The sequence below is a fragment of the Nycticebus coucang genome, chromosome 5, assembly GCF_027406575.1.
Source record: "Nycticebus coucang isolate mNycCou1 chromosome 5, mNycCou1.pri, whole genome shotgun sequence".
NCBI classification, from domain to species: domain Eukaryota; kingdom Metazoa; phylum Chordata; class Mammalia; order Primates; family Lorisidae; genus Nycticebus; species Nycticebus coucang.
The window spans coordinates 93,136,879-93,161,539 of NC_069784.1; the positions used below are offsets into that span (position 1 = coordinate 93,136,879).

The following is a 24,661-nucleotide window of genomic DNA, read 5'->3' on the forward strand; positions in this document are numbered from 1 at the left end:
CACAAAATATTAAATAGGTTGAATAAATGATGATTCATTCAAACAATAGAAAGTTATGTGACTTCTAAAAATAATAGTGGGGGAAAATGTTAAAGGATACACAAAAATTTTCACAATATATTGCAAGATAGAAATAAAGAATAGAGGTAGCACCTGTAGCTCACTGGGTGGGGTGCAGGCCATATACACCGAGGCTGGCGGGTTCCAACCCAGCCCAGGCCTGCTGGATGACAATGACAACAGCAACAACAACAAAAAAAAAATAGCTGGGCGTTGTGACGAGTGCCTGTAGTCCCAGCTACTAGGGAGGCTGAGGCAAGAGAAGCACTTAAGTCCAAGAGTTAGAGGTTGCTGTGAGCTGTGACACCACAGCACTCTACCAAGAGTGACATAGTGAGACTCTGTCTCAAAAAAAGGAAAAGAAATAAAGAGGGCAGCGCCTGTGGCTCAGTGAGTAGGGCGCTGGCCCCATATGCCGAGGGTGGCGTGTTCAAACCCAGCCCCGGCCAAACTGCAACAAAAAAATAGCCGGGCGTTGTGGCGGGCGCCTGTAGTCCCAGCTGCTCGGGAGGCTAAGGCAGGAGAATCACCTAAGCCCAAGAGTTAGAGGTTACTGTGAGTCCTGTGACGTCATGGCACTCTACCGAGGGCAGTACAGTGAGACTCTGTCTCTACAAAAAAAAAAAAAAAGAATCCGCATTCATATTACACACACATATGTGCATACTATGTGTATGCATACATGTTAATATGTATATTCACATACACATATGTATATATACATGTGTATACACACATGTATTTCATTATTTACAAGATTATCTCAATTTTGTTTTTTGCATATGAGGATGTGAGTTTGCATGTATATGTGTGTAAATTAAACTTATAAGTCAAAAATTATACTTAAATTATACTTATAAGTCAAGAATTTTTGAAAACACTCATAGGAAATGTATTCCAATATTTAAAATATACCTTCAGAGAGTGATATTCTAATGTATATGATTATTCTTTTGATAGAATTGTTCTTGAGGATAGATGATTATTCTTTAAGCTATTCTGTTTATATAAAAGTTTTTATATTTCTTTCATAATCATAAAAATGTTACCATATGAAATATTCACTTGTCGTCTGGGTACATACAGAGGTTCATTGGTGTGAAGTCCCAGGTTAGTGAGGCATTTGTTCTGAATGGCTAATACTTATCCCATATCAGTCATTCAAAATTTTTATTTTTGGCCTGAGTATAGGAGCAACATAAAAAAGGTCAGTGATACATCATACTTAGGCATATTTTGAGAATGGCAACAGCATTGTCTACCCTCTAATCCATGGAACTAGGTAGTAGTGATGCTGAATGCACACAATTCTGGAAAACAAAATTAACTCAGTGCCAGAATGGGCAGGAACTGAAGTATGGACCCTCCGTAAAACCTGCCCTTGACTGTGTCCAGCTCCAACCCGCCTTCCCTGACATTTGGGACCACCAGCTTTGTGGAAGGATAATGAGTACCAAGTACACAGAGCCTGGTCAGACTGTAGGTCAGATGAAGTTCCCAGTACGTGTGCGCTCAGGGCCTGCCTCTAGATGGCACTGTGGAGGCCTCCCTGACTTCCAGCCCAGAGAGGCGGGCAGGCACAATGAGGTACGTGGGTGGGGTGTTTAATAAGCATTTATTTTAGGGCAACAGGAAAAAAGAGAGCGCAGTCTATTCCCCTGTAAAGTTTGCATCTAGTTGGAGAAACAATACATACTTAAAGGATATAATAATACAAATGATGAGCTAGACAATACAGAGATCAGAAAAGTCTCACATACAGAGATGAACAAGTGTAGAGTCTCTTTTAGGAAAAGACATTCTGCAGCATGGTAATGTATACCAAAAAACAGACTTTTTTTAAAGCAGAGACATACATTACATGTAGGTACCTATAACACTTTTTTTTTTAATTTCAAAATATTACAAGATGCAATGTTTTGGGTTATATGTATCAATTTTAATATGATTGAGGCAAGTGTGCCCATAACCCAATTGTGTTCACTATATCCATTAGGAAGGTTTTCATCCAACCTTTTTATCTCCCTCAACCTGTAACTCTTAAAGATATTTCTCAGGTGCAGGGAAAACCCTTGAAGAAATCAGTCTGGGTGAGTATTTTATGAGGAGGACCCCCGGGGGAATTGAAGCAGCTTCAAAAATACATTACTGGGACCTGATCAAACTAAAAATCTTCTGCACAGCCAAGAACAGAGTAAGTAAAGCAAGCAAACAGCCCTCAGAATGGGAGAAGATATTTTCAGGTTATGCCTCCGACAAAGGTTTAATAACCAGAATCCACGGAGAACTCAAACGTATAAGCAAGACAAGAACAAGTGATCCCATGGCAGGCTGGGCAAGGGACTTGAAGAGAAACTTCTCTGAAGAAGACAGGTGCGTGGCCTACAGACATAAGAAAAAATGCTCATCATCCATAATCATCAGAGAAATGCAGATCAAAAATACTTTGAGATATCATCTAACTCCAGTAAGATTAACCCATATCACAAAATCCCAAGACCAGAGATGTTGGCATGGATGTGGAAAAAAGGGAACACTTCTACACTGCTGGTGGGAATGCAAATTAATACATTCCTTTTGGAAAGATGTTTGGAGAACACTTAGAGATCTAAAAATAGATCTGCCATTCAATCTTATAATTCCTCTACTACCCTGTTTTCCCGAAAATAAGACCTACTTACAGGAAAGATAAGACATCCCCTGAAAATAAGACTTAGCACATCTTTGTGAGCACACCTTAAAATAAGACACTGTCTTATTTTGGGGAAAACAGGTTAAGTATATACCCAGAAGACCAAAAATCACATTATAACAAAGATATTTGTACCAGAATGTTTATTGCAGCCCAATTCATAATTGCTAAGTCATGGAAAAAGCCCAAGTGCCCATCGATCCACAAATGGATTAATAAATTGTGGTACATGTACACCATGGAATATTACGCAGCCTTAAAGAAAGATGGAGACCTTACCTCTTGCATGTTTACATGGATGGAGCTGGAACATATTCTTCTTAGTAAAGTATCTCAAGAATGGAAGAAACAGTATCCAATGTACTCAGCCCTACTATGAAACTAATTTATGGCTTTCATATGAAAGCTATAACCCAGTTATAACCTAAGAATATGGGGAAGGGGGAGAGGGAGGGGAGGGAGGGGGGAGGATGGGCAGAGGGAGGGTGATTGGTGGGATTACACCTGCAGTGCATCTTACAAGGGTACATGTGAAACTTAGTAAATGTAGAATATAAATGTCTTAACACAATAACTAAGAAAATGCCAGGAAGGCTATGTTAACCAGTGTGATGAAAATGTGTCAAACGGTCTATAAAACCAGTGTATGGTGCCCCATGATGGCATTAATGTACACAGCTATGATTTAATTGAAAAAAAAAAGATATTTCTCAGGTCTACTGTGCTTCCTTTTTCCTAGGGCTGTGTAAACATGTACTCAACGCTTACATAAAAAATTACTTTGACCAGATTGTACATGTTATGGGTTTACTTAAATGCCTTTGCATTAAGCATTTCAATTCACTTTCTGTTTACTAGGCAAAGACAAGTGAAATGCATTAAGAAAAAATATTATATTGTGAGAAGACCAATTTTGGAACAGTGTAGTTTTGCTTCTTGCTTATTTTAAAAGGATCCTAGATGCAAAAGTGAGAAATACAGCCATATCTATGTGTCTTCTACTTCATATGCATAGTACATGTATGTAGAACTGCTTATAGAGACTTATAACCATAGATAATATTTTTTCTTCTGGTTTTTATATTACTCTTAAGTAATTCAATAGATTGAACATTGGTGCAATTGTTAAAGGTAAGAAATAGGTAAATTTAAAATTGAAACGTTCGTGTTCACAAGCACGTAACTGCAGACTCTCAAACCCATACTTGAATCACACAAAACAACACCCATACCTGAAAGAGAGAAGTCTCCTTTCTGGCTCTCACTCTCTCTGATGAGAAAGGCACCTGTCTGATTTTCTGAATATAATAGTTGTTTTTCTGCATCTGTTCTTTTGATTGCTCCAAAGAACCACCTAAAAAGAGATATGTAAACTTCAATTAACCAATCAACAGTCATTTTAGGAACAAGAAGCTTAGCAAGATAGTATTTTAACATCAAAAAAGCTTAATGTGCTTTAGTGAAACTATTGCAAATATAATGGTAGCTTCTGACACTTGAGATGACTTTTCAGGATGTCTGTAATCCACACCAGAATTCATTTTTAAAAAAAATTGCAAAGCAGGAATCTGATTGATGCTAACTGCTATGCCCCTTCTCACCCTGCATTCTGTCTGAGAGACCCTATGCCTTCTGCTGTCCTACAAATCCACAGCCCTAGCACAGGCTTCCATGTAAGCCTGCTACATTCCAGAATGGTGCCCAAGACACCATCTCTAAATAAATAAATAAATAGTTCAGGTACAAAAAAATTGAAAAAAGCAAGAGCATTGCAAGAGCATTTATATGAAGTTTACACAAATGCACTTTTTAGATGGCACCTCCAAGGGCACCAAGTGCCACCTCCATGTCTTGTTGTTTTCCTCTCATCCTTACCATCCCAGAAATCAGATACTAAACACAAAATTTTGTGAACATGATCAGCCCCAGCAAAGAATCACAGATCTTTAATATCAGAATCAGTCTAAAATGTGCATCAAAATGGTAGAAACCAGATGCTGAGAACATCTGCTTTTCACAAATGACCCCTCATCAAAATAAGGCCGTAAAGATGATCATCACTATTAAAGATTTTAGGTAAAACAATGATCTTTTTAGGCATCATCTTTGATAATGTAAATGCCCCAAGGAGGAAAAGCAGGCTTGAAGGAAATGAAACACAGGCTATTAAAAGTTAACTCAAAATTGATCAACAGGTCATGAGTATTGAAGAAAATTAGTGCACCAAAAGTGATGCAGTTGGAAGGAAGTTGAAGGGAAAGAATTGAAAAAATGGAGAGACATTGACATATAAACATTATCTTCTAACAAATGTAGGGTGTTTGCTTATCATTTTCCCAATTATTGAGTTATTACATAAATTACACCATATTAGATCTGCTAGGATTTGCTAGGTCATCTTAAAGTAATGAACAACTACAAATATCCTAGTAAATTAAGACAGGGGAGAGTAATTGTTTCACTCAGATCAAAGTCTTTAAAAGATCATTCAGGGCTCTGCCCGTCTTTCTCACTCAGGGAGTTTCTATCCATGCTTCCATAATTCTGAGCCATGATTAGACAATATGGAAAATCACAGGCTGGTTTCTAGAGCTGCTTTTAAAGCTTCTCCTCAGGAATGAACCCATTGGCAAATAAGTTGTATGGCCATGCCTAAACACAAGGAGGAGAGAATGCAAAATTCAACCATTTCCCAGAAGGCAGAGAACTGGAAACAACTGGTAGACCTACTAATGACTGCTCCGTTGATCCAGTACCAGAGACCAAACTGATGTGCGTAGACCATTGTTTATCCAGCTGAAAGCATGGAAGGCATAGAAATATTCTCAAGTGGTCATGTAACTAATTCATAGAAAAATAGAAATGCATATTTTGTACTATTGCAGAAATAAGTCAAAATAAAATACAAAAACATGATAAAAACTCATAGATCAAAATATACAAATTAGTTATGAAAGGATGATGATTAAATAAGTAATGCTGGTACTATTAACAATCCATGTAGAATTTTTTTCTTTTTTTAGATAGAGTCTCATTCTGTCTCCTTGGGTAGAGTGCCATGGTGTCATCATAGCTCACAGAAATCTCAAACTCTTAGGCTTGAACAATCCTTTTGCCTCAGCCTCCAGAGTAACTGGGACTACAGGCACCTGCCACAATGCCTGCCTGGTTTTTCTATTTTTCTAGTAGAGACAGAGTCTCCCTCTTCCTCAGGCTGGTTTTGAACTCCTGAACTCAGGCAATCCACCTGCCTCAGCCTCCCAGAATGCTAGAATTACAGGCGTGAGCCACCACACCCGGCCCATATGGAAAAAACTTGATACTTATAGCATACACAATAATGCCACAGAGGTTAAAGACCCATTGTAAAAGACAAACTTCAAAACTTTCTGAGGACATGTAATAAGGACGTTTTCTCAGGCAAGACAAAAAAGGCATATAAACCTTAATGGGAAAGGATTGACAATACTTATTGCATCACAATGAAAAACTTTTGCACCAACTAGATTACCATGAAATAAAATTGAAAGACAAGCTACAAACATGAAGAAAATATTTTCAAGGTATATAGCCAAAAAATAGGATTAGTGTTTATATTCTATTAAGAAATAAATCAATAAGAAAAAGAAAACACGGTAGAAATTTGGCATAGATATCACTGGAAAATTCACAGAAAAGGAAAATCCAAATAATTAACAAAAATATGGAAAGAAACACAGCCTTTCTGTGCACTGGCAATTAGGAATATGAAGAATATTACATATAGAAACTACAATGAAATACGACTTCACATTTTTCAAAATTAAAACTCTCACATTTTTAGGTATTGTGGAAAATGAGAAACAAAACTCTTACATAACTAGTGACAATATAATTTGGTACCACTAATACAGAGAGAAACTTGGCACTCTCTAGTAAAGACAAATATTTGTATACTATTCAATTTCACTTCTTGACTAAATGCCTTCTGTGCCAAGGAGATATGCTATAGGGATATTCAGTGAAGAATTCTAACATTGAAAAATTGGAAACAACCTAAATGTCCATTGTAGGAGAATAGATAAACAGACTACTTAGTTGTGGCTATGAAATAGAATACCATACAGAAATTAAAACAACAGCCAGGTATAATGGCATGGCCTGCAGTCCCAGCCTCAGAGTTTGAAGGAGGAGGACTGCTTGAGCCCAGGAGTTCAAGGATGTAGTACACCATGATTAGACATGTGCATAGCCACTGTACTACACCCTAAAAATACAGCAAGACACCATCTCTAAATAAATAGTTTGAGGATAAAAAATTGAAAAAAAATTATACATACCACTGCAACAAGATTTATATGAAGTTTACACAAATGCATTTTTTTAAACTACACATAGTTTTATGGATACATGCACCATTAATAAAAGCTTGTGGTTAAAGTACTCAGGCATGCGTTTAAGTCCATTTCAAGAAATGGCAAAATTTTTGCACACAAGTATTTCAAGCAAAAAAGCAACATGGATCAAATGTACTGATGAACTGCATTTTCCTGACCCAAAGAGCATTGACATCAAACATTTCCTGACTCATACAACATTGACAGTTGTTTATGTATCAACATCGAAACATTTGATCAAAACATAAATAAGTAAACCTTTATAAGAACTGCAATTTATCTGGCAAATCAAATTCTTCAGACTTATAATTATATCTTCTATATCTCATTATCCTCAAGAATAAATACCCTATTATATTGGTTTAATGTACGTAGGATACATTGGTATTTTGGACAATCAAGTCCATAAGAGATGTGTTTCCTGTGCCCAATGTATGAATAAGCAGTTTTTGTAAATCAAATGATTGAAGATAAGGTCGTTTTACTACATTTGGAGAGGAACTCTATAATTAATTTTTTTAAATCCTTTTCTGTCTCAACAATTTTGGACTTTCATATAACAGATTGGTGCAATCACTTTACAAGGCGAATCACACCAGTGTTGAATCCATAGTAACAATGAAACAAATATAAATATTTTACTGAATGCGTCAGCTCCCTTAATACCCGGAATTTTACTTGGCTGAGCTCCAATCAAGAAATGAAGAAAATAAATAAATAATTGTTTTCTGGAGGTAGTGGCAGTATAATGCCATCCTTCCTACTCAGAGGTGATGTCACTGCCGTGGATTGCGATCTCTGGAGCGTGTGCTGAAGTAGAAACCAATGGGCCAACCATAGCTTGTTCCACTCCTTGTACATGTGGAAAGTGTTCCTTAATTTGAGATCTGAATGGTTGGCAGGACCATTGTTCCCGTAAGTGCTGCCATTTAGAGCCCCTGCCCGCTGCTTTCTGTAAGGGTACAGTAGACCCCAGGCCTCCAACACAGCCAATTTCAACCACTTTTTAAGCTACAGTTCTTGTATGCAGTCAACTGAGTACTGAGAAGGAAACAAGATTATCTGCGGAAATATAAACCATCACAGGAGAGTCATTTAAGTGAGTGACCCCAAAGTGTCCCCTAGATAAGAAGCATCAGCATCACATGAAAACTTATTAGAAACAGAAATTCTCAGGTTTCACCCTGTACCTGCTGTATGAGCAGGGCCTAGAAATCTTGGATTTAATAAATTCCCCAAGTGAATCTGATGCATACTAAAGTTTGAGAAGTACTCATACACAGAAATAGGAAGCATATTAGAAATCGATACAAGACAGAAAAGAAAAAGTTAGAATATGGCACTTCCACATTTGAAAACTTATCCACTAAAATGATGGAACAAACATACTTTTTTGATATTTAATGAAAATAATATTTATTGCCCTACCAGGCCATGGAAAAGATCTTGATTAATAATAACCAAGAAAGAGAGGAGACCCATGATGACCTATAGCCCGGAAGAAAGAAATGCTTCAATTAGATGAAAAAAGAACAAAAACTATCACACCCATTTTGTATAAAAAGAGTATGCGATTGAAATCTAAAATTAATTTTGCAAACATTTATTAAGTGTCTGCTGTGAGTAAACTCTGCAGCACTGACAAAGAGAGATTTGTGACACATTACTGGATAAAAAAATGTAAATTGCGAAGTAATAAAAATTTTATAGGTCTATTTGTATTTTAAACCACAAAGCAAAAGTTATATGTGTTTGCTTCTCTGGGGATTAGTGAGAGGTGATGGAATTGATGACGGAGGACTTTCACTTTTTATTCTGCATTCTTTTGTACACTTTGATTGTTTATAATAAAATGTTGTAGATCACTTTAAAATTTACTTAAATGTAAAAAACTAAAAGAGGTCAGTCAGGAATATGTTACAAAAATCTACATGTGGTAAAGGTCTGGGCTAGAAACTTCGGCAGTCTTAATAGATACAGGAAAACTCCCAAAGGAACATGGAAAGACTACAGATGAGCAGTGAAGCAGATGGAAGGTCCAGTGTCACACCAGGTTTCCAAATCTGAGTTACTAAATGACAATACGCACTGAAACACTTCAGAAAGGAGAGAATAATAACAGTTAAGAGTTACAGCATCTCATTGGGAAAGTTATTTCATCTCTCTGTGCCTCCATTTCCTCATTTGTAAGGGAAATAATAATAATTACCTCCTAGCCTTATTTTTAGATTAGGAAAAACAATGGGTATAAAGTGCTTGATGTCTGGGTACATTCATGCTCGATAAACACTAGATCATCAAATATGAAATGTCCAATTTTGAATCAAAAGTTTAGTTTATTACATCTCACACAAGAAGCAATGCAATTAATCAAAGTATGCACCTAAACTAGCAACGCAGTGTTGCCATCGCAGCAGTCGCCTGTTTATGTGAAGAACCCTAGAGAGTGAGAGGTGATGAAATTTCGAACGGCATTTCCCACAGCTTGTTGAGAATTGAATATTTTTCCTTGCAAGAAGTGGCCCAAAGCCTGGAAGAAGTGGAAGTCCGTGGGTGTAAGCTCTGAGGAATATGGTGGATGACAGAGAGTTTCCAAGTCCAGCCTCTGTAGTTTGAGCAGTGTTGCTCGTGTGACGTGTGATCAAGCATTGTCCTGCAAGAGAACTGGCCTGTCTCTGTGGGCTCATCTCAGCTATTCATCACAAGCATCCTCAACACTTTGTCTGATTGGCTGCCGTAGACATCCTCTGCAATCCATCAACCAGGTTTCATGAAGCTGTAGTGGATCATACTAGCACTGAACCAACACACAGACACCATTATTTTTTTTATGAATATTTGGTTTTGGATTGTGTTTCAGCACTTCATTTTCAGCCAACCATTGTGCTGAAAGCTTGCACTTGTCAAAAAGAATTCATTTTTCATCACATATAACAATACAGTATAGAAAAGGTAACCTTGCCTTTATGTCATGACAGCAACGAAAGGCAAGTTTCAAGAAAATTTCTCTCTGACACTCATTTAATTCATTCAGAACCCATGTATCCAGCTTCTTTACTGGGCTGATTTGTTCCAAATGGTCCAATAATGTTAAATAGTATTGTCAAAACTTGCTGCTAATTCATGCATAGATTAATATGGATTTGCTCCCACTACAGTTTTAACCACCATCGTTATCCACCTTGATCTCAAGTTTCCCATGTGACTTGTTTTCAAAATTAAAATCACCAAAATTAAACTTCACAAACCAATGAGGTACTATGCACACATTAGCCACACATCCTTCCCAATACTTCATTGATATTTCAAGCTGTCTGTGCTGTCTTGGGTCTATGATGGAAAATAACACAAATTTTTTACTTATCCATGATGGAAAATAACACAAATTTTGACTTAGTTCACAAAAATTGCTCTTAAAAAATTGAAACATAATCACAAGCCAAAATGTGCACTTGAAAGAATGAGATGTACCTTCCCAATAAAAATAAAGCAAGAAGTGTCAAAGTGAAATGTCAGAAACATTTCCTTAGTATGTAAGGAAATCTAACATTTCATACTTAATCACCTGTTTTAAAAGAATTACTTGAAAATGGAAATTATGTGTTTGGTTTTAGATAATTTAACATAATAATGAAACATGGGTGAACACATGTATGTGAACATGACGTCACTTCTCTGGGTTTGTAGTGACAGCCTTGTCCAGAGTGACTCTTCTGTCCTGTATTGACTAGGAAGTGCTGCCACCAGGTGGCAGTAGACTATTTTACTAATCCAAAAAGGCAAAGGAAAGCTGTAACACAATTAACTTATTTTACAAAAAATACCTAAAGTAAAACTTTGGGGAAAAAAACGGAATTTATGCAATGTTATGGAATGTCAACATTTAAATAATATACATTTATTAAAATTTAGGGAACTCAACATATAGATGTGGTCCTTTAACATTTTGTCCTTTTATCCAGTAGAGTCTTGGTCTGCCTCAGTGACTTACACAAGTCTCTAGGTCACTTGTGCAGATACCTGGGTCACTCATAATTCCAATCAGATGGGGTTCATTTCCTTTTGCACTTTTTAAAGAGGAAAGTCATGCCCAGCAACTGCTGGCTAAGGTTTTACCAAAGTTAACATATAATTTCTTTTCCTAGTGTCTCCCAAAAAACCAACTCTACTGGCCTTGGAGCACTCTAGACAGAAGCTGAAAAAATAAGCTGTCAAAGCCTTTCCCAGAAAAAGGCCTGTATGCCTGTATCCTCTCAGAAAAGGTAGGAAGGAAAGTGGGTGCATCAATTTGGCATAACCAGCCATGGGGAAAGTAACCTGGAAATGAGCCAGTGGGAGCTCAGGGTTAGGGATGAGTGTCTTTAACATGGTCATCAGAGTTACTTATGTAACAATGGATGAGAGCACCTCATGTCCTCATCAAGGTAGTTTTGGAAGGTGTCAGTGGCACTAACATTTGCAAGATGCCTACAGTTTGCACACTCATAATCGCATTTAGTCATTTATCATATCTAAATGAAAAGCTGGACTCTGTCTCAAAAAATAAATAAGTAAATAAATGAAAGTCTTGGACTCATGTCCCCGTTGGGCTTTTATGCATCTGTGTGACTCACCTGCATCTATCTGTGTTTCAGCAACATTACCAGGAAAGCCTCTGTGAGATTCCTTCCTGTCCAGGTAATCGGTTCTCTCCCCTTCTACAAAATCTCCTCCACACAGCATCGCCCTTGGCTCCCAGTAAGCTACCCTTGCTACTCTTTCCCACTCGCACAGCACAACAAGGGCAAAGTAAAAAACAATACTTATGTGTATTTTGCTATTCATTCTATCCTTTCCATTCTCCCCCATGGTAACCTTTGTCTAATTCAATATCACCACTTGGATTATGACAATATTTTACTACCAGTTCTCTTTAACATTAATAGCTTGTATTTATTGATCATGTCCAAGGAGCCAGGCACTGTTGCTGCAAGTTTTATGGGCATTATCTCAGTCTCTTCCCCCCTTTCTCACATCTTCACTACAAGATCACCATCTCATCAATACGTACACATAAATAAGGGGGGATTTGCTCATGGAATAAGACCCCTATTAACCTGGAAATTCAGACCCTAAACCATCTGGACACTAGTCATTTCTTCAACTTTATCTTCCCTGCATCAACTCTTTGCTCCGCCTAAACATGCAGTACTACTACTACGCCCAGGAGCATTATTTAAACTTGCCTACTCAGAATTGCTACAGGACTCAGTGAGTACCACTCTGGTTTGGCATAAAAGCTAGTACTGCTTATTTTGTTTTTATTTTTTAGATTATTCCTTGTGTTGACTTGAGACTGCAGACCTCCCCAACACAAGAACTGCATGGGAGATACATGCACATATCTCTGGCCCCAAGCCCCCAGCCGTAGGCCCTACGGAGCTGTTAAACAAAGACTTGTTGATGAAACAATTAATACACATGTACTGCCACGTGGACGTATTATATAGTCTCTTGGTTTATGCTGAACATTGAACTTTAGATAATGCCTGTGTTTTCAAGTAATCTCTCATCTGTGCTTGCCACAAAGTTTACAGTGTAAGGGGCTTGAGGGAAAAGCTTTATCTGCCATGAGCCAGTTGCAGCACAAGTTCTGAGGTTAATTGGCCTTAAACCACAGATTCCAATCTGACCTCTCTCTTTTCTCTCAAAGAGAACACTTGCATATGAATGTCAACATCAAAACTAAAACTTGACTTTTCTGTCCTTCAAAATACAAGCATATCAGAGCGTGCACACATGTAAAGAAAGTGTGAGAAAGTGACAATGTCACATTCAGTATCAGAGGTTTGGACTTGAGTCTGTCTTAACACTAAATAACTAAACACTTAATAACTAAAAAAATGCCAGGAAGGCTATATTAAGCAGTGTGATGAAAATGTGTCAAACTGTTTATAAAACCAATGTATGGTGCCCCATGATCACATTAATGTACACAGCTATGATTTAAAATTAATAAAAAAAGGAAAACAAAAAATAAAAATAAAACATTAAAAAAAAAAAAAAAGAAACCAGGAAGCTCCCTGCCTGTAGCATTTGATAAAGCCTTTTTGTTACTGTTATTCACCTTCACAGTCATCATAAAAGGGGAATTTTGAAGGAACTTCTTTAGAAAGGAAGTAAGGTGAATAATTTATGCTTTCCTCATTAAGGGAGATGACTGTTTGTAAAAGAATCTGGTTATAACCCACTTCCCTGAGTCAGTAATCAAAAGTATGCAGCTTCTTACAAAGAATACAATGAATTTCAGACAAGCTTTCTGTTTCATAACCATCCTATTTGTATGCTAATGTTGATTTCTCTTTTAAAATAAAAAACAAAATGGGTACACATATAATGAAATTTCTAATCATCGAGCCTGAAATATCATACAAATGTAAATTTTAACCCATCTTCTTTGCTTCTGTAGAATATTTGTGATAATATTTTTCCTAGAAATTAGACTAAGGGGGTTAAAGTTAAAAGGTAATCATTAGTTTTTATCTTTGTCACATCCTTATGATGCCTGGGAAAATATCGTACTTCACAAAACACTGAAAATGTTCAACTCATTTTTATTTTTTATATGGATGAGCTTTTGAGCAGTGCTATACTTTTTTTTTTTTTTTCCTTTTGAGACAGATTCTCTCTTTGCTGCCCTGGCTAGAGTGCAGTGGCATCATCATACCTCCTAGCAACCTCAAACTCCTGGGGTCAAGCTATCCTTCTGCTAACTTAGCCTTCCAAATAGCTGGGATTATAGGCACTGACCACAATGCTCTGCTAATTTTTTCTATTTTTGGTAGATATAGGGTCTTACTCTTGCTCAGGCTGGTCTTGAACTCCTGACTTTAGGCAATTCTCCTGCCTTGGCTCTCAGAATGCATGAGCCCCCATGCCGGGGCAATAGTATACTTCTTAAAGATTATTATACAGAGCACTAATTTCAGAAATGACTGCCTCCCTTGGTTTTCTACACCAACACCAACACCTGACAAAAAAACTAGTTATCTCCTCTCATAAACAGTTTCCTTTCTCAACCCAAGAAGAAAAAAATTAAAGACATTTTTTAATTTACTTTATTGTAAAGAATTTTAATTCCCAGTGTCATGAATGATATTTTATGTCATCCTACTTGATTTGAATTACTGGGTTTTGTTGTTGTTGTTGTTTGTTTGTTTGAGACAGAGTCTCACTCTGTTGCCCCAGGCTAGAATATCTTGGCCTCAGCTCAACCTCCTGGGTTCAAGGAATCCTCCTGCCTCAGCCTCCAGAGTAGCTGGGACTATGGCACTTTCCACCATGCCTGGCTAATTTTTCTATTTTTAGTACAGACAAGGTCTTGCTCTTGCTCTGTCTGGTGTCAAACTCCTGAGCTCAAGAGATCCTCCCCCTTCAGCCTCTCAGAGCTAGGATTATCGGTGTGAGCTGAGTGTTTTTTAATGATGTACAAGATATCTTGTTCCTTGAGATTTACCTTCATGGAAAAGATCATAACCAAATGTTGAATCAGCTAACAGTGGGTGTCCCATCTCAAGAAGGGCCAATAATGTCATCCTTTGGAATTAGCCGCCCAGTTTGTGTGTCCTAGATTAAGGTTTCTCTTACAAAAAGAATAAAAGGGGAGCATCTGTCTTCTGTTTACCTATATTAGAGGCAATATTTAAAATATTTTACGACTGATAAAGCACACACACCCACCATCAGAATAAACACCAGCAAAATGAGGGGCTTACATCTAAATTCCAGCCATGGTACTTACCATTTGAACACTAACTGATGCCCTATGGCCTCACTTCACTTCATGAAATCTTTTATCCCAAATGAAATAGTGTAAGTATCTTGAAGGTACCTTAATCTTCTTATTACCTATGGGTTAATAATTATATACTCTTCTAAGGGCTTTTATGATGAAAATAGGTTAGTAACATTAACTGCATAGTAATGTTAAATTGTTTAGCCTCAGGCTGCCTCCTTATATATGTTAAGCTCAGGGAGAAGCGTTCTTCATACTTAGTGAAATGTAAGCAAATTGGATGTGTAAACACATTGCAACCTACTCTGGTACCAGTCAACAAGTTTGGGCCAATCACAGGCAGCTATGTTTTCAAAATGTGTTTCAAGAAGGCAAACACTGACATCTAATCAATCTGGCTATTTCTCTCCATACCTCACTTCTGTTTTCTGTGCTTCACTTTCCTTTTTCTGTCCATAAATTCTCTCTGACCATGCGGCAGCACCAGAGTCTCTCTGAATCTATTCTGGATCTGGGCCTGCTCAAATGGAGAATCATTCTTTACCCAATAAAAATCTGTTAAATTTAACTTGTCTAAAGTCATTTAAAAACACTTACTATATAAAGAAAAGATAAAAAAGCAAAAGAAGCGTATGTTACATTTCTTTTGAGAATCTTGGAATATCAAGGGAGAGATAAATTAATAAGATCTGATGATAAAGCCTAAACCACGACTTACCACTGTGCAATTATTCATCATTCACTTTTCATTCAACAAGTGCTTATTGATCACCTACTGTGTGCCAAACACCATTCAGTTCACTTAGCAACAAAGTAAATAAAACAAACAAAAATCCTTCCCTTCACGGAGCTCACATGCTAATAGAGAAAAGACAAATTATAAATGAAATAAATAAATGAATTATTCTATATGTTCAAATGTGATAAATGCAAAGTAGAAAAACAACAGAAAGTAGAGAGAAGGAAGAATGCATTTTTCAAATTACTCATAGTAGGCAGCAGTGTGTGACAGGTGGAATTCCAGAGGGTTTTCCTGTGTGCTTCTAAGATCAAAGAAATCTGCAAAATAAAGAGAGCTATGGCGAAAAACTGCATATAATCTTTGAGAGGAGGAGAGGAGTAAGAATCACGCTTTATTTTAGGACTGAAGCCAGTATCTAGATTTCCCAACAGCATGTTGGCCAAGTTCTATGGGCAGCGCCTGTGGCTCAAAGGAGTAGGGAGCTGGCCTCATATGCTGGAGGTGGCGGGTTCAAATCCAGCCTCGGCCAAAACTGCAAAAAATAAATAAATAAATAAAATAAACAAGCCAGTCATGGTAGCTCACACCTGTGATCCTAACACTCTGCAAGGCCAAGTCATCTGGATTGCTTTGAGCACAGACATTAGAGACCAGCCTGAGCAAGAGAGAGAACCCCACCTCTACTAAAAATAGAAAAACCAGACAGGTATAGTGGTGCATGCCTGTGGTCCCAGCTACTTGGGAGGCTGAGGCCAGAGGATTGCTCAAGCCCAAGAGTTTGAGGTTGTTATGAGCTGTGATGATACCACTGCACTCTGGCTTGGGGCAACAGTGAGACTCTGTCTAAAAAAAAAAAAAGAAAGAAAGGAAAAAAAGAAAGAGGAAGGAAGGAGAAGAGAAGAGAAGAGAAAAGAAAAAAGAAAAGAAAAGAACAATGCCCATCAGCTTCACTAGTTTCTATCACTGATGTGTATGGAAATGCAAAACACCAGAAGCTACAAGCATCCTCCAAGGATATTGGGAGTTACAGTTCTTTAGCCAAGGAAAAAGGTAGAATACCCATTTAACAGGAAACGTGATGTTTTATGAAAACAACTATATATAAAAAGAAATATTTTTCATTACAAGAAATAATTAAGTTTTGATTTTTTTCATAGATACTGTTTAAATCCATATTAAAACCAAAACACTTAAATGAAATTGTCTTTCATTTTTGGCAAACACACCCGGCAGAGCAAAATCTCTACTGTCTAGTAGGGTGACTACTGTTAACATTAACCTATTGAACATGTCAAATCAGCTAGAAGAGAATAATTCAAATGTTCCTGGCATAAAGAAAAGATAAATATTGAAGGTGATGGATAGCTCAGTTGTCCTGATTTAATCCTTGCATGTCATATGAATGTATCGAATTATAACAGGTACCCTAAAAACATGCACATTTATTGGGTAGCAATAAAAAAAAATTTTAAACTCTACTATCTAATCTTAATGCGTACATGGCACAGAGACACACATATATGTGAATGAGGGGATATGTGCACATGTGTGTAGCTGCAGCTACTTCAGGTATGTACAGATGTGTCCTAGTTGTGTTGCTCTTTGGGGGTTAAATTGAACAAAGTACCTGAGGGAGCAAAGCTGTGAGATGTAGAGTCTGTTAAAGGTCAGAAGAGGCGCACACGTTCCTTTTTTCTTTTTTCCTTTTTTTAAAATAATTTGGCCTTGTGCACCCAGATACTTGCTAACCATTGCTATCATTAATAATTACCAGTAGTAACATCATAATAACCGAAGTTTGTTTATAACCATGTAAATGCCACCCACTGGACAGTAGAAGCCAAACACGTCCACAGGGCAGCCTGTTCTCCTCAAAAGGAAAGCCGGAAACAGCTGCCAGAAAACACACCTTTTGTTTTCAGTGTCAATAAGCTATTTGTCAGGAAACAAAAGGAAGGCTCTAGCAGTGCCTTTGGATTTTTCTGAAATCTAAAAATGAGTTCCCTGCTTGTTTTTGCTTAATGTTAGAGCAAAAGGCAGTTGCACTGCTAATGGGGAGAAAAGAAGTAGCCCGCCCTCCCCTCCTCCCCAGCACACACCAGTGCCACCTAAGATGAACTTCCTCTAGGGCCTCAGCTCCCAAACTCCAGTTTCTGAACACAGTCCCAGGAAGAGTGAGCACAAGACAGACATTCCAAGAAGGTCTGAGCTAGCTGTGAGCTCCCAAGGGGACCAGGAGAGTCAGAAGCAGGGAACCCAGGCACTTCATTTTGCAAAGCACAGGGCCTGTTTGTGGAAGGGAGGAACTTCCTCTTACTTCTGCTCCCAGTCCTGACTCAGTCTCTCTCAGTCCTTCAGTCTCTCTGCTCCATTCTGCCCCACACTGCCTCACACTGGACCCAACTCCCTTAGTTTCAACCCACCCAGAACATGACAAAGCCAGTGTTGTGCAAAGTTTGTGAAGAGCAAAGCTTTAAGTATATCCGGAACAGAAAACAAATTCAAACACATATCGCTCTTAGAAATGCAATGCCCTTTCTCCTGAAGAGGGAATTTCCCAACATTTTCCCTACATTCAAGGTCCACTGGCAGGTGCGAAGGTCCTTTTCCTCACCTTTCTCCTCCTTATCAGCCTTTTATAACAAAATTGCCACTTGCTTTTGTATGCAAAGTAGCTTGGTTTTCCACCCTCCAAACTTCTATAAACTTAGATCTCATTTTGTATAGTCCAACACTCATTAAATTGTTCTGCTCACTGAAGGCCCATCTACTCCAGCTCTTGGTTCTCACAGCATAAACAGCCAGAGCTTTGAAAACAGAATTTTCTTGAGCACATCAAATCCTCTCACACCATTATTCATAGCAGAGGGTAGCAACAGAACCATGCATCTGCTCCCTGTCCGGACCACGTCCACGTCCTGCCTTCATAAGGGTGAAGGGCAGAGTTCCTTCCAGTTATACTCAGGTTTTAAATAATGCAGTTTATTAAAAGTATGAATTTCTTTAACTATGCTAAAGTATATGCTCTCTTACAAAGTGTCTTCATAAAAGGAAACGTTCTAAAGAGATGCAATGTAAATATTATTTGTAAATAGCAAGTAAATTATTTACACACAAATATAACCTGCCTCGATGGCTGGCTGCCTTACTATAGCAAATTGCAATTAAATAATATTTCATTCCACAATTTTGGACACAAAGGGTTTTCTAGGTACTAGAATACCGAATACCATGCTCTTTGCCTGAAGTTAATTGGAAAACAATAAAATAGTGAAATGCAAGGTCTGACAATTAAGCTTATGAACTCATCCTAGAAAAAGTGTCACATACCCCATTTCTGACTCTTGTTACAGTCACCTTCAAAGTATTCCCTTTGGGAAGCTATGCCCTGATGCCAGTGCCTAGACCAAGCTGAAAAGCAATTTTAGAACTCTTTTTCTGCAACGACCATTAGAGCTGTCGTTGCATGAGGTGTGACAATTTAGTTTGCCAGCTTGCTGCTGTGCTCTCACACTGCAGCGCTGTACAAGCAACTCGGCAAAGTTTCATAACTTTGGTATATCAGTCTCTCCCAGCCGTAGGGTTTGTTGTTTGTTTGTTTGTTTGGTTGGTTGGTTGGTTGATTTTGTTTTGTTTTAGACAGAGTCTCACTTTGTCGCCCTCAGTAGAGTGCCGTGGCGTCCTAGCTCACTGCAACCTCAAATTCAGGGGCTCAAGTGATCCTCTTGTTTCAGCCTCCTGAGTAGCTGGGACTACAGGTGCCCACCAAAACACCCAGCTATTTTTAGAGACAGGGTCTTACTCTTGCTCAGGCTGGTCTCAAACTCCTGACCTCAAGCAATCCACCCATCTTGGCCTCCCAGAGTTCTGGGATTACAGGTGTGAGCCACCTCTCCTCACCCCACAGCTGTGTTCATGTGGACATGTGGTGGTATATTGCTAAGTGGTGTTCATTGTTGTGTGTTTTTGTGTGCCATACAACAACAGCTCTGATGACCATTCTAGAAAAAGAGTTCCAAAATTGCTTTGAAGGTTGGTCTAAGCACTGGCATCAGTGCATAGCTTCCAAAAGGGAGAACTTCAGAGGTGACCATAGTGATATTCAGCACTGAGGCATGTAGCACTTTTTCTAGGATGAGTTTGTGAACTTGTCAGACCTACACAGAATATAATAAATTCTGTGACCCAGGAAAGAATATTTTAGCATTAGACTTGAAAGACCTGCTGTTGGAATAAGGGCACAGGAAAAGTACACCCTAAAGCCTTCAAACGTAGACCCCAAGTAGGCCTGAAAAGCAGATTCCTGAAAGGGGGAGTGATGGTAGATTCATCACACAAGAGAATTTTCTTCTCCCTCCCTGTTTTTCATCTGGATTCCACTGCAAAGGGGCTGTGGTTGGAAAGCCTTCTTTTCCAGAATAAGTGAGTCTGAATTTATTTCCCATTCCTTGATTTAATTGGTTTTTGCTATTATTTGATTAATTTCTACCTTTCTATCATACTCATAAGCTCAAGAGAGCAGAAATTCTTTTAGCCTATTGTTGCAATTCCCAGAGCCTACCACAGCACCAGGTATTAAATAAACCTCAATACTGTAGAATGAATACATGATGAATGAACAAAGAAGCACTTCGGGATGTCAGAGTTAAAAGTTAAGGTTGAGCAAATACTTCCAAGAAGTAGGACAAGAATATAGAGGGGCCCATCGGAAGTTTTGTACAGAGAGCAGAGAGTGAAGAAACAATCCAGGTTTACCAAAGATGAGTCACCTCATGGCCAATCAGGTGACCACAAACCTGTGAGGAAGATGACAACTACAACAATCACAAAAAGAATAACATTTGGATTCCCCCTTGTAATTCACAGTGCCATCACCTGAGGTATGCGCTCCTTCTCACTGCAAATCCACCACAGTCATCTGCTTTGCTTCCAAATCCCCCATCTTGTGGAGGAGGGAACTAGAAAGGAGAAAAACTGAAAAAAAAATTTTTTTTTGAGACAGAGATTGCCCCAGCTAAAGTGCCATGGCCTCGGCCTGACTCACAGTAACCTTAAACTCCTAGATTCAAGTAATCCTCCTGCCTCAGCCTCCCAAATAGCTGGGATTACAGACGCAAGCCACCACACTTGGTGAATATTCTTTATTATTATTTTTAGCAGAGACAGGGTCTTGCTTTACTCAGGCTGTCTTGAACTCCTGAGCTCAAGCAATCCACCCACCTCAGCCTCCCAGAGTGCTGGGATTACAGACAGGCGTGAGCCTCTGCACCCAGCTAAGAAACTGCATGACTCATCATACAGCCAATAAGCAGGGCCAGTACGTTGGTGGTAGTACAAAGCAGTTACATGTGGCTTCTCTAAAATGGTGAAGAAGATAGAGTGGGAAATATAGACTTGTCCTCAGATCATAACACCAATTGCTCTACAGAGTGTATCAGAAATAACAAACAGTTATGAATGACTTATTAAAAGCCAAGCTTCAGTTTTAAAATGTTCCTGTAGAATACACATGCTTATGAAGTTAAACACTAACTTCCTACCTATTTAGAGATGGGCTTGGTTGCATAAGGATCAAAACTTGAAAATAGAAAGCAGAATGAAATTCAAATAAATATTTAAATAAGTGAAACAATCCTGAAATTGTGGATGATATACAAATATTTAATTATGAAGATTAAAGATACTCTTAGAAACTATCAACAATAGAAAATTTGATCAAACAGTTCAAAAGTACAACCAAATTATCATTTATTCTTTCTATAGAAAACAGCATGACAAAATCATTGTCACAGGAAGAGTCAAGGAATGTAGGGAAGAGTCAAGGAATGTAGTTTATTCATGTTTATTATGATTGTAGTATATGTCACATGTCAGCTTCTCTAACTTGGAAGGACTTTTTTGTTCTAGATAAATATTCTCTTACCAAATTTTATTACACATCATTTTGTATTCTTTTTTAAAAAAAAGAACTCTCTCTCCAAATTGTATATGCTATAGGTCCTCTAGATCAGTCTGTGTTGAGACATATTTTTGTAAACAGGACATCTCAATGACAAGATACAACTTTCCCAGCTCCTTGGGTTTCTATACAAGTGCTCACAAAACACATTTTTAACTTTGTATTAGAGGAATTTTCAAACATAATCTAAAATGGATGGAATAGTACAGTATCCACTTTTATCCAACCCCTAGCTCCAAGAGTTTCTTCTTATAGTTTAATTTTAATTGACCTGAGTACAAATGGCTTGGTTGGAAAATTGAGTGAAAAAAAGGACTAATAAAATGTTAACGCTTTCATATTAGTGTTTAAAAGTAATATTTTCATAACCAATTACTTCTACAATCAGTTTCTTCATGTTCTTTTGAAACTAAAAAGATGGATTATAAATTTTGTAAATGAGAAAAACATTTAAAAATTGAAATAAGTGTTCAGAGAGGCTTACTGTGAGCTAGAAGAATAATAATAAAAAGATAAGACCATGCTTGCTTACAAGTTTACATTACAGGTTAAAAAAAAAAGAACACATACAGATTAGTATAATTTTTTTTTAAGTTTATGATAACAAAATATATCTACCTGATCATGCCATATATTTAATCTCAGAGAATTAGAGAAATGTGGTTTAAGATAAATGTATCATGAGAAAATGTTTTATAATTGACATGTATGATCAATACGGCAATGATATAGACAAAATTTCACAAATAATGGCTAAGGCAGAGGCTATAAGAAAAAGGACCTATACAGTAGAATTCCCTGAAATATATAATTATATAACTATACTTCTATCTTCAAATTATAGTGCTGTTTTAGGAGTTTGGTTTGACAAATAGGGATTTTCCACCTTACAATTTCTTCCTGCTGCCTACAGCGTTCATGCCCACTATATGTAATTAATTGAATTTAAATTTGCATAAAGAGTCATGTCACTTTAAAATCTCTTGATTAAAAAAATATAATGAGAAGATCGCAAAATTCATTAAAGACAAATTTTCTAAGCATGCCCTATTGCTTTTTCAAAATAATACAGAATATCCTCTTTAAATGGATTTTTTTAAAAGAACAAATTAAACCTAAAAGACATAGAAAAAAATGATAATAAAAACAACAGTAGAAAATGGTCAAATACAAAAACCAACAATAGGAAGAAGACACAAGGACAAAAATTTATTATTTTGGAAAGATTAAAGCCTCTAGCAAGACTGTTGAAGAAAAATCAAAAACAATTTATCACTATCATCAATTAAAGAGGAGACTATCAAATATTTCCACAGACAGGCTCGGCACCTGTAGCACAGTGGTTACGGCGCCAGCCACATACACTGAGGCTGGCAGGTTCAAACCCAGCCCGGCCCAGCTAAACAACAATGACAACTGCAACAAAAAATAGCTGGGCATTGTGGCAGGTGCCTGTAGTCTCAGCTACTCGGGAGGCTGAGGCAAGAGAATCACTTAAGCCCAAGAGTTTGAGGTTGCTCAAACTGTGGTGAGCTGTGACACCACGGCACTCTACCAAGGGCAACATACTAAGACTCTGTCTCAAAAAACAAACAAACAAATGTATATATATTATATATATATATATATATATATATATCCACAGACATTACAATAATAATAAAGGAATATTGCTAACAACTATATGCCTATAAATTTCACAAGTTAGGTGAAATTGACATGTTTCTTAATAAATACATCTATCTTACCCAAAGTAACACAAAGAGAAACAGAAAATCTTAATAATTACACATCTGTTGAAGAAATTGTTATCTATAATTTAAAACCTTCTCACAGGCTGGGTACAGTGGTTCACGCCCGCAATCCTAGCACTCTATGGGGACAAGAGGATTTCTTGAGCTCAGGACCAACCTGAGTTGAGAGAGAGCCTATAGCTACTAAAAATAGAAAAACAAATTAGCCAGGTGTTGAGGCACACACCTGTTGTCCCAGCTACTCAGGAGGCTGAGGCAGGAGGACCACTTGAGCCCAGGAGTTTGAGTTTGCTGTGAGCTAGGCTGAGGCCATGGCACTCTAGCCTAAGCAACAAAGTGAGACTCTGAGTCAAAAAAATAAGAAGGAGAATAAATAATTAAATAAATAAATAAAACCTCAGAAAGAAAACTCCATTCCCCAGGGCTTCACAAGTGAATTCTACCAAAATTTCAGGAAAAAATAATATCAGTCTTACACATAAACTCTTTCAGAAAATATAGGAAAAAAAGGTATTTTTCGATTCATTTTATGAGGCCAGAATTACCCTCATACCAAAATCAGAGACATTTCAAGAAAAGAAAACTACAAATGAATATCTCTTCATAAGCACTCATGCAAAAATCCTTAAAATGTTAGTAAATCAAATTACTCAAAAATATATCACAACAGGGTGGAATTTATCCCATGAAGACTGGTTTATATTTGAACATCAACTATAATTCACTAATGGACTAAAAAATGAAAACCATATTCAACAGTTCAGTAGATGCAGAAAAATCTTTGAAAAAATTCAACATCTATTCAAGATTAAAAACAAAAACACTTACCAAAGTTAAAAGAAAACTTCCTCAATCTAAAAAGAGGCAATAACGAAAGTCCCTCACCTAACATGAACATAGTTTGGATGTCTGTCCTCTCCAAATCTCAGGTGAAGGATTGCATGAAGTTGTTCCGTCAGGTTGAAGGCTAGTCCAGGCGCTCATGGCTTGTGGCTCTCCTTGAAAGAGGCAGTCGTTCGTACTTTGAAACGTTGAGGTGTCTAAGCATCCTCCAACTTGGACAATGCATTCTTTCACAATTGCTACATCTCCAAATGGCTTCCTTTTTTCCGAAATATATAACCCACTCTGTAAGTTGCTTCATTAGCATTATTTCCAGGTCTTATTGCTGCTTGAAAGTACTCCCTTTGCTTTTGATTCTCATCTTTTCATTTCTGCAAAATAATCTTCCACACTTCTCCCTCTAATTTAAAATATTTGTGGTCCTTCTGAGTGTTATAAGGCTAATGAGAATTGAATTTTTT

The 24,661-nt window shown here is 37.5% G+C and overlaps 1 protein-coding gene across 2 annotated transcripts in view; it reads right to left on the reverse strand.

Moving 5' to 3' along the window:
* Positions 1-24,661, reverse strand: part of FRK (fyn related Src family tyrosine kinase) — a 113,417-nt gene that overhangs the window by 59,634 nt on the left and 29,122 nt on the right. For both annotated transcript variants that reach the window (XM_053592515.1, XM_053592514.1), the window contains exon 2: positions 3,985-4,106. In XM_053592515.1, the coding sequence (XP_053448490.1) occupies positions 3,985-4,106 (122 nt within the window). The remainder of the gene's footprint in view (positions 1-3,984; positions 4,107-24,661) is intronic.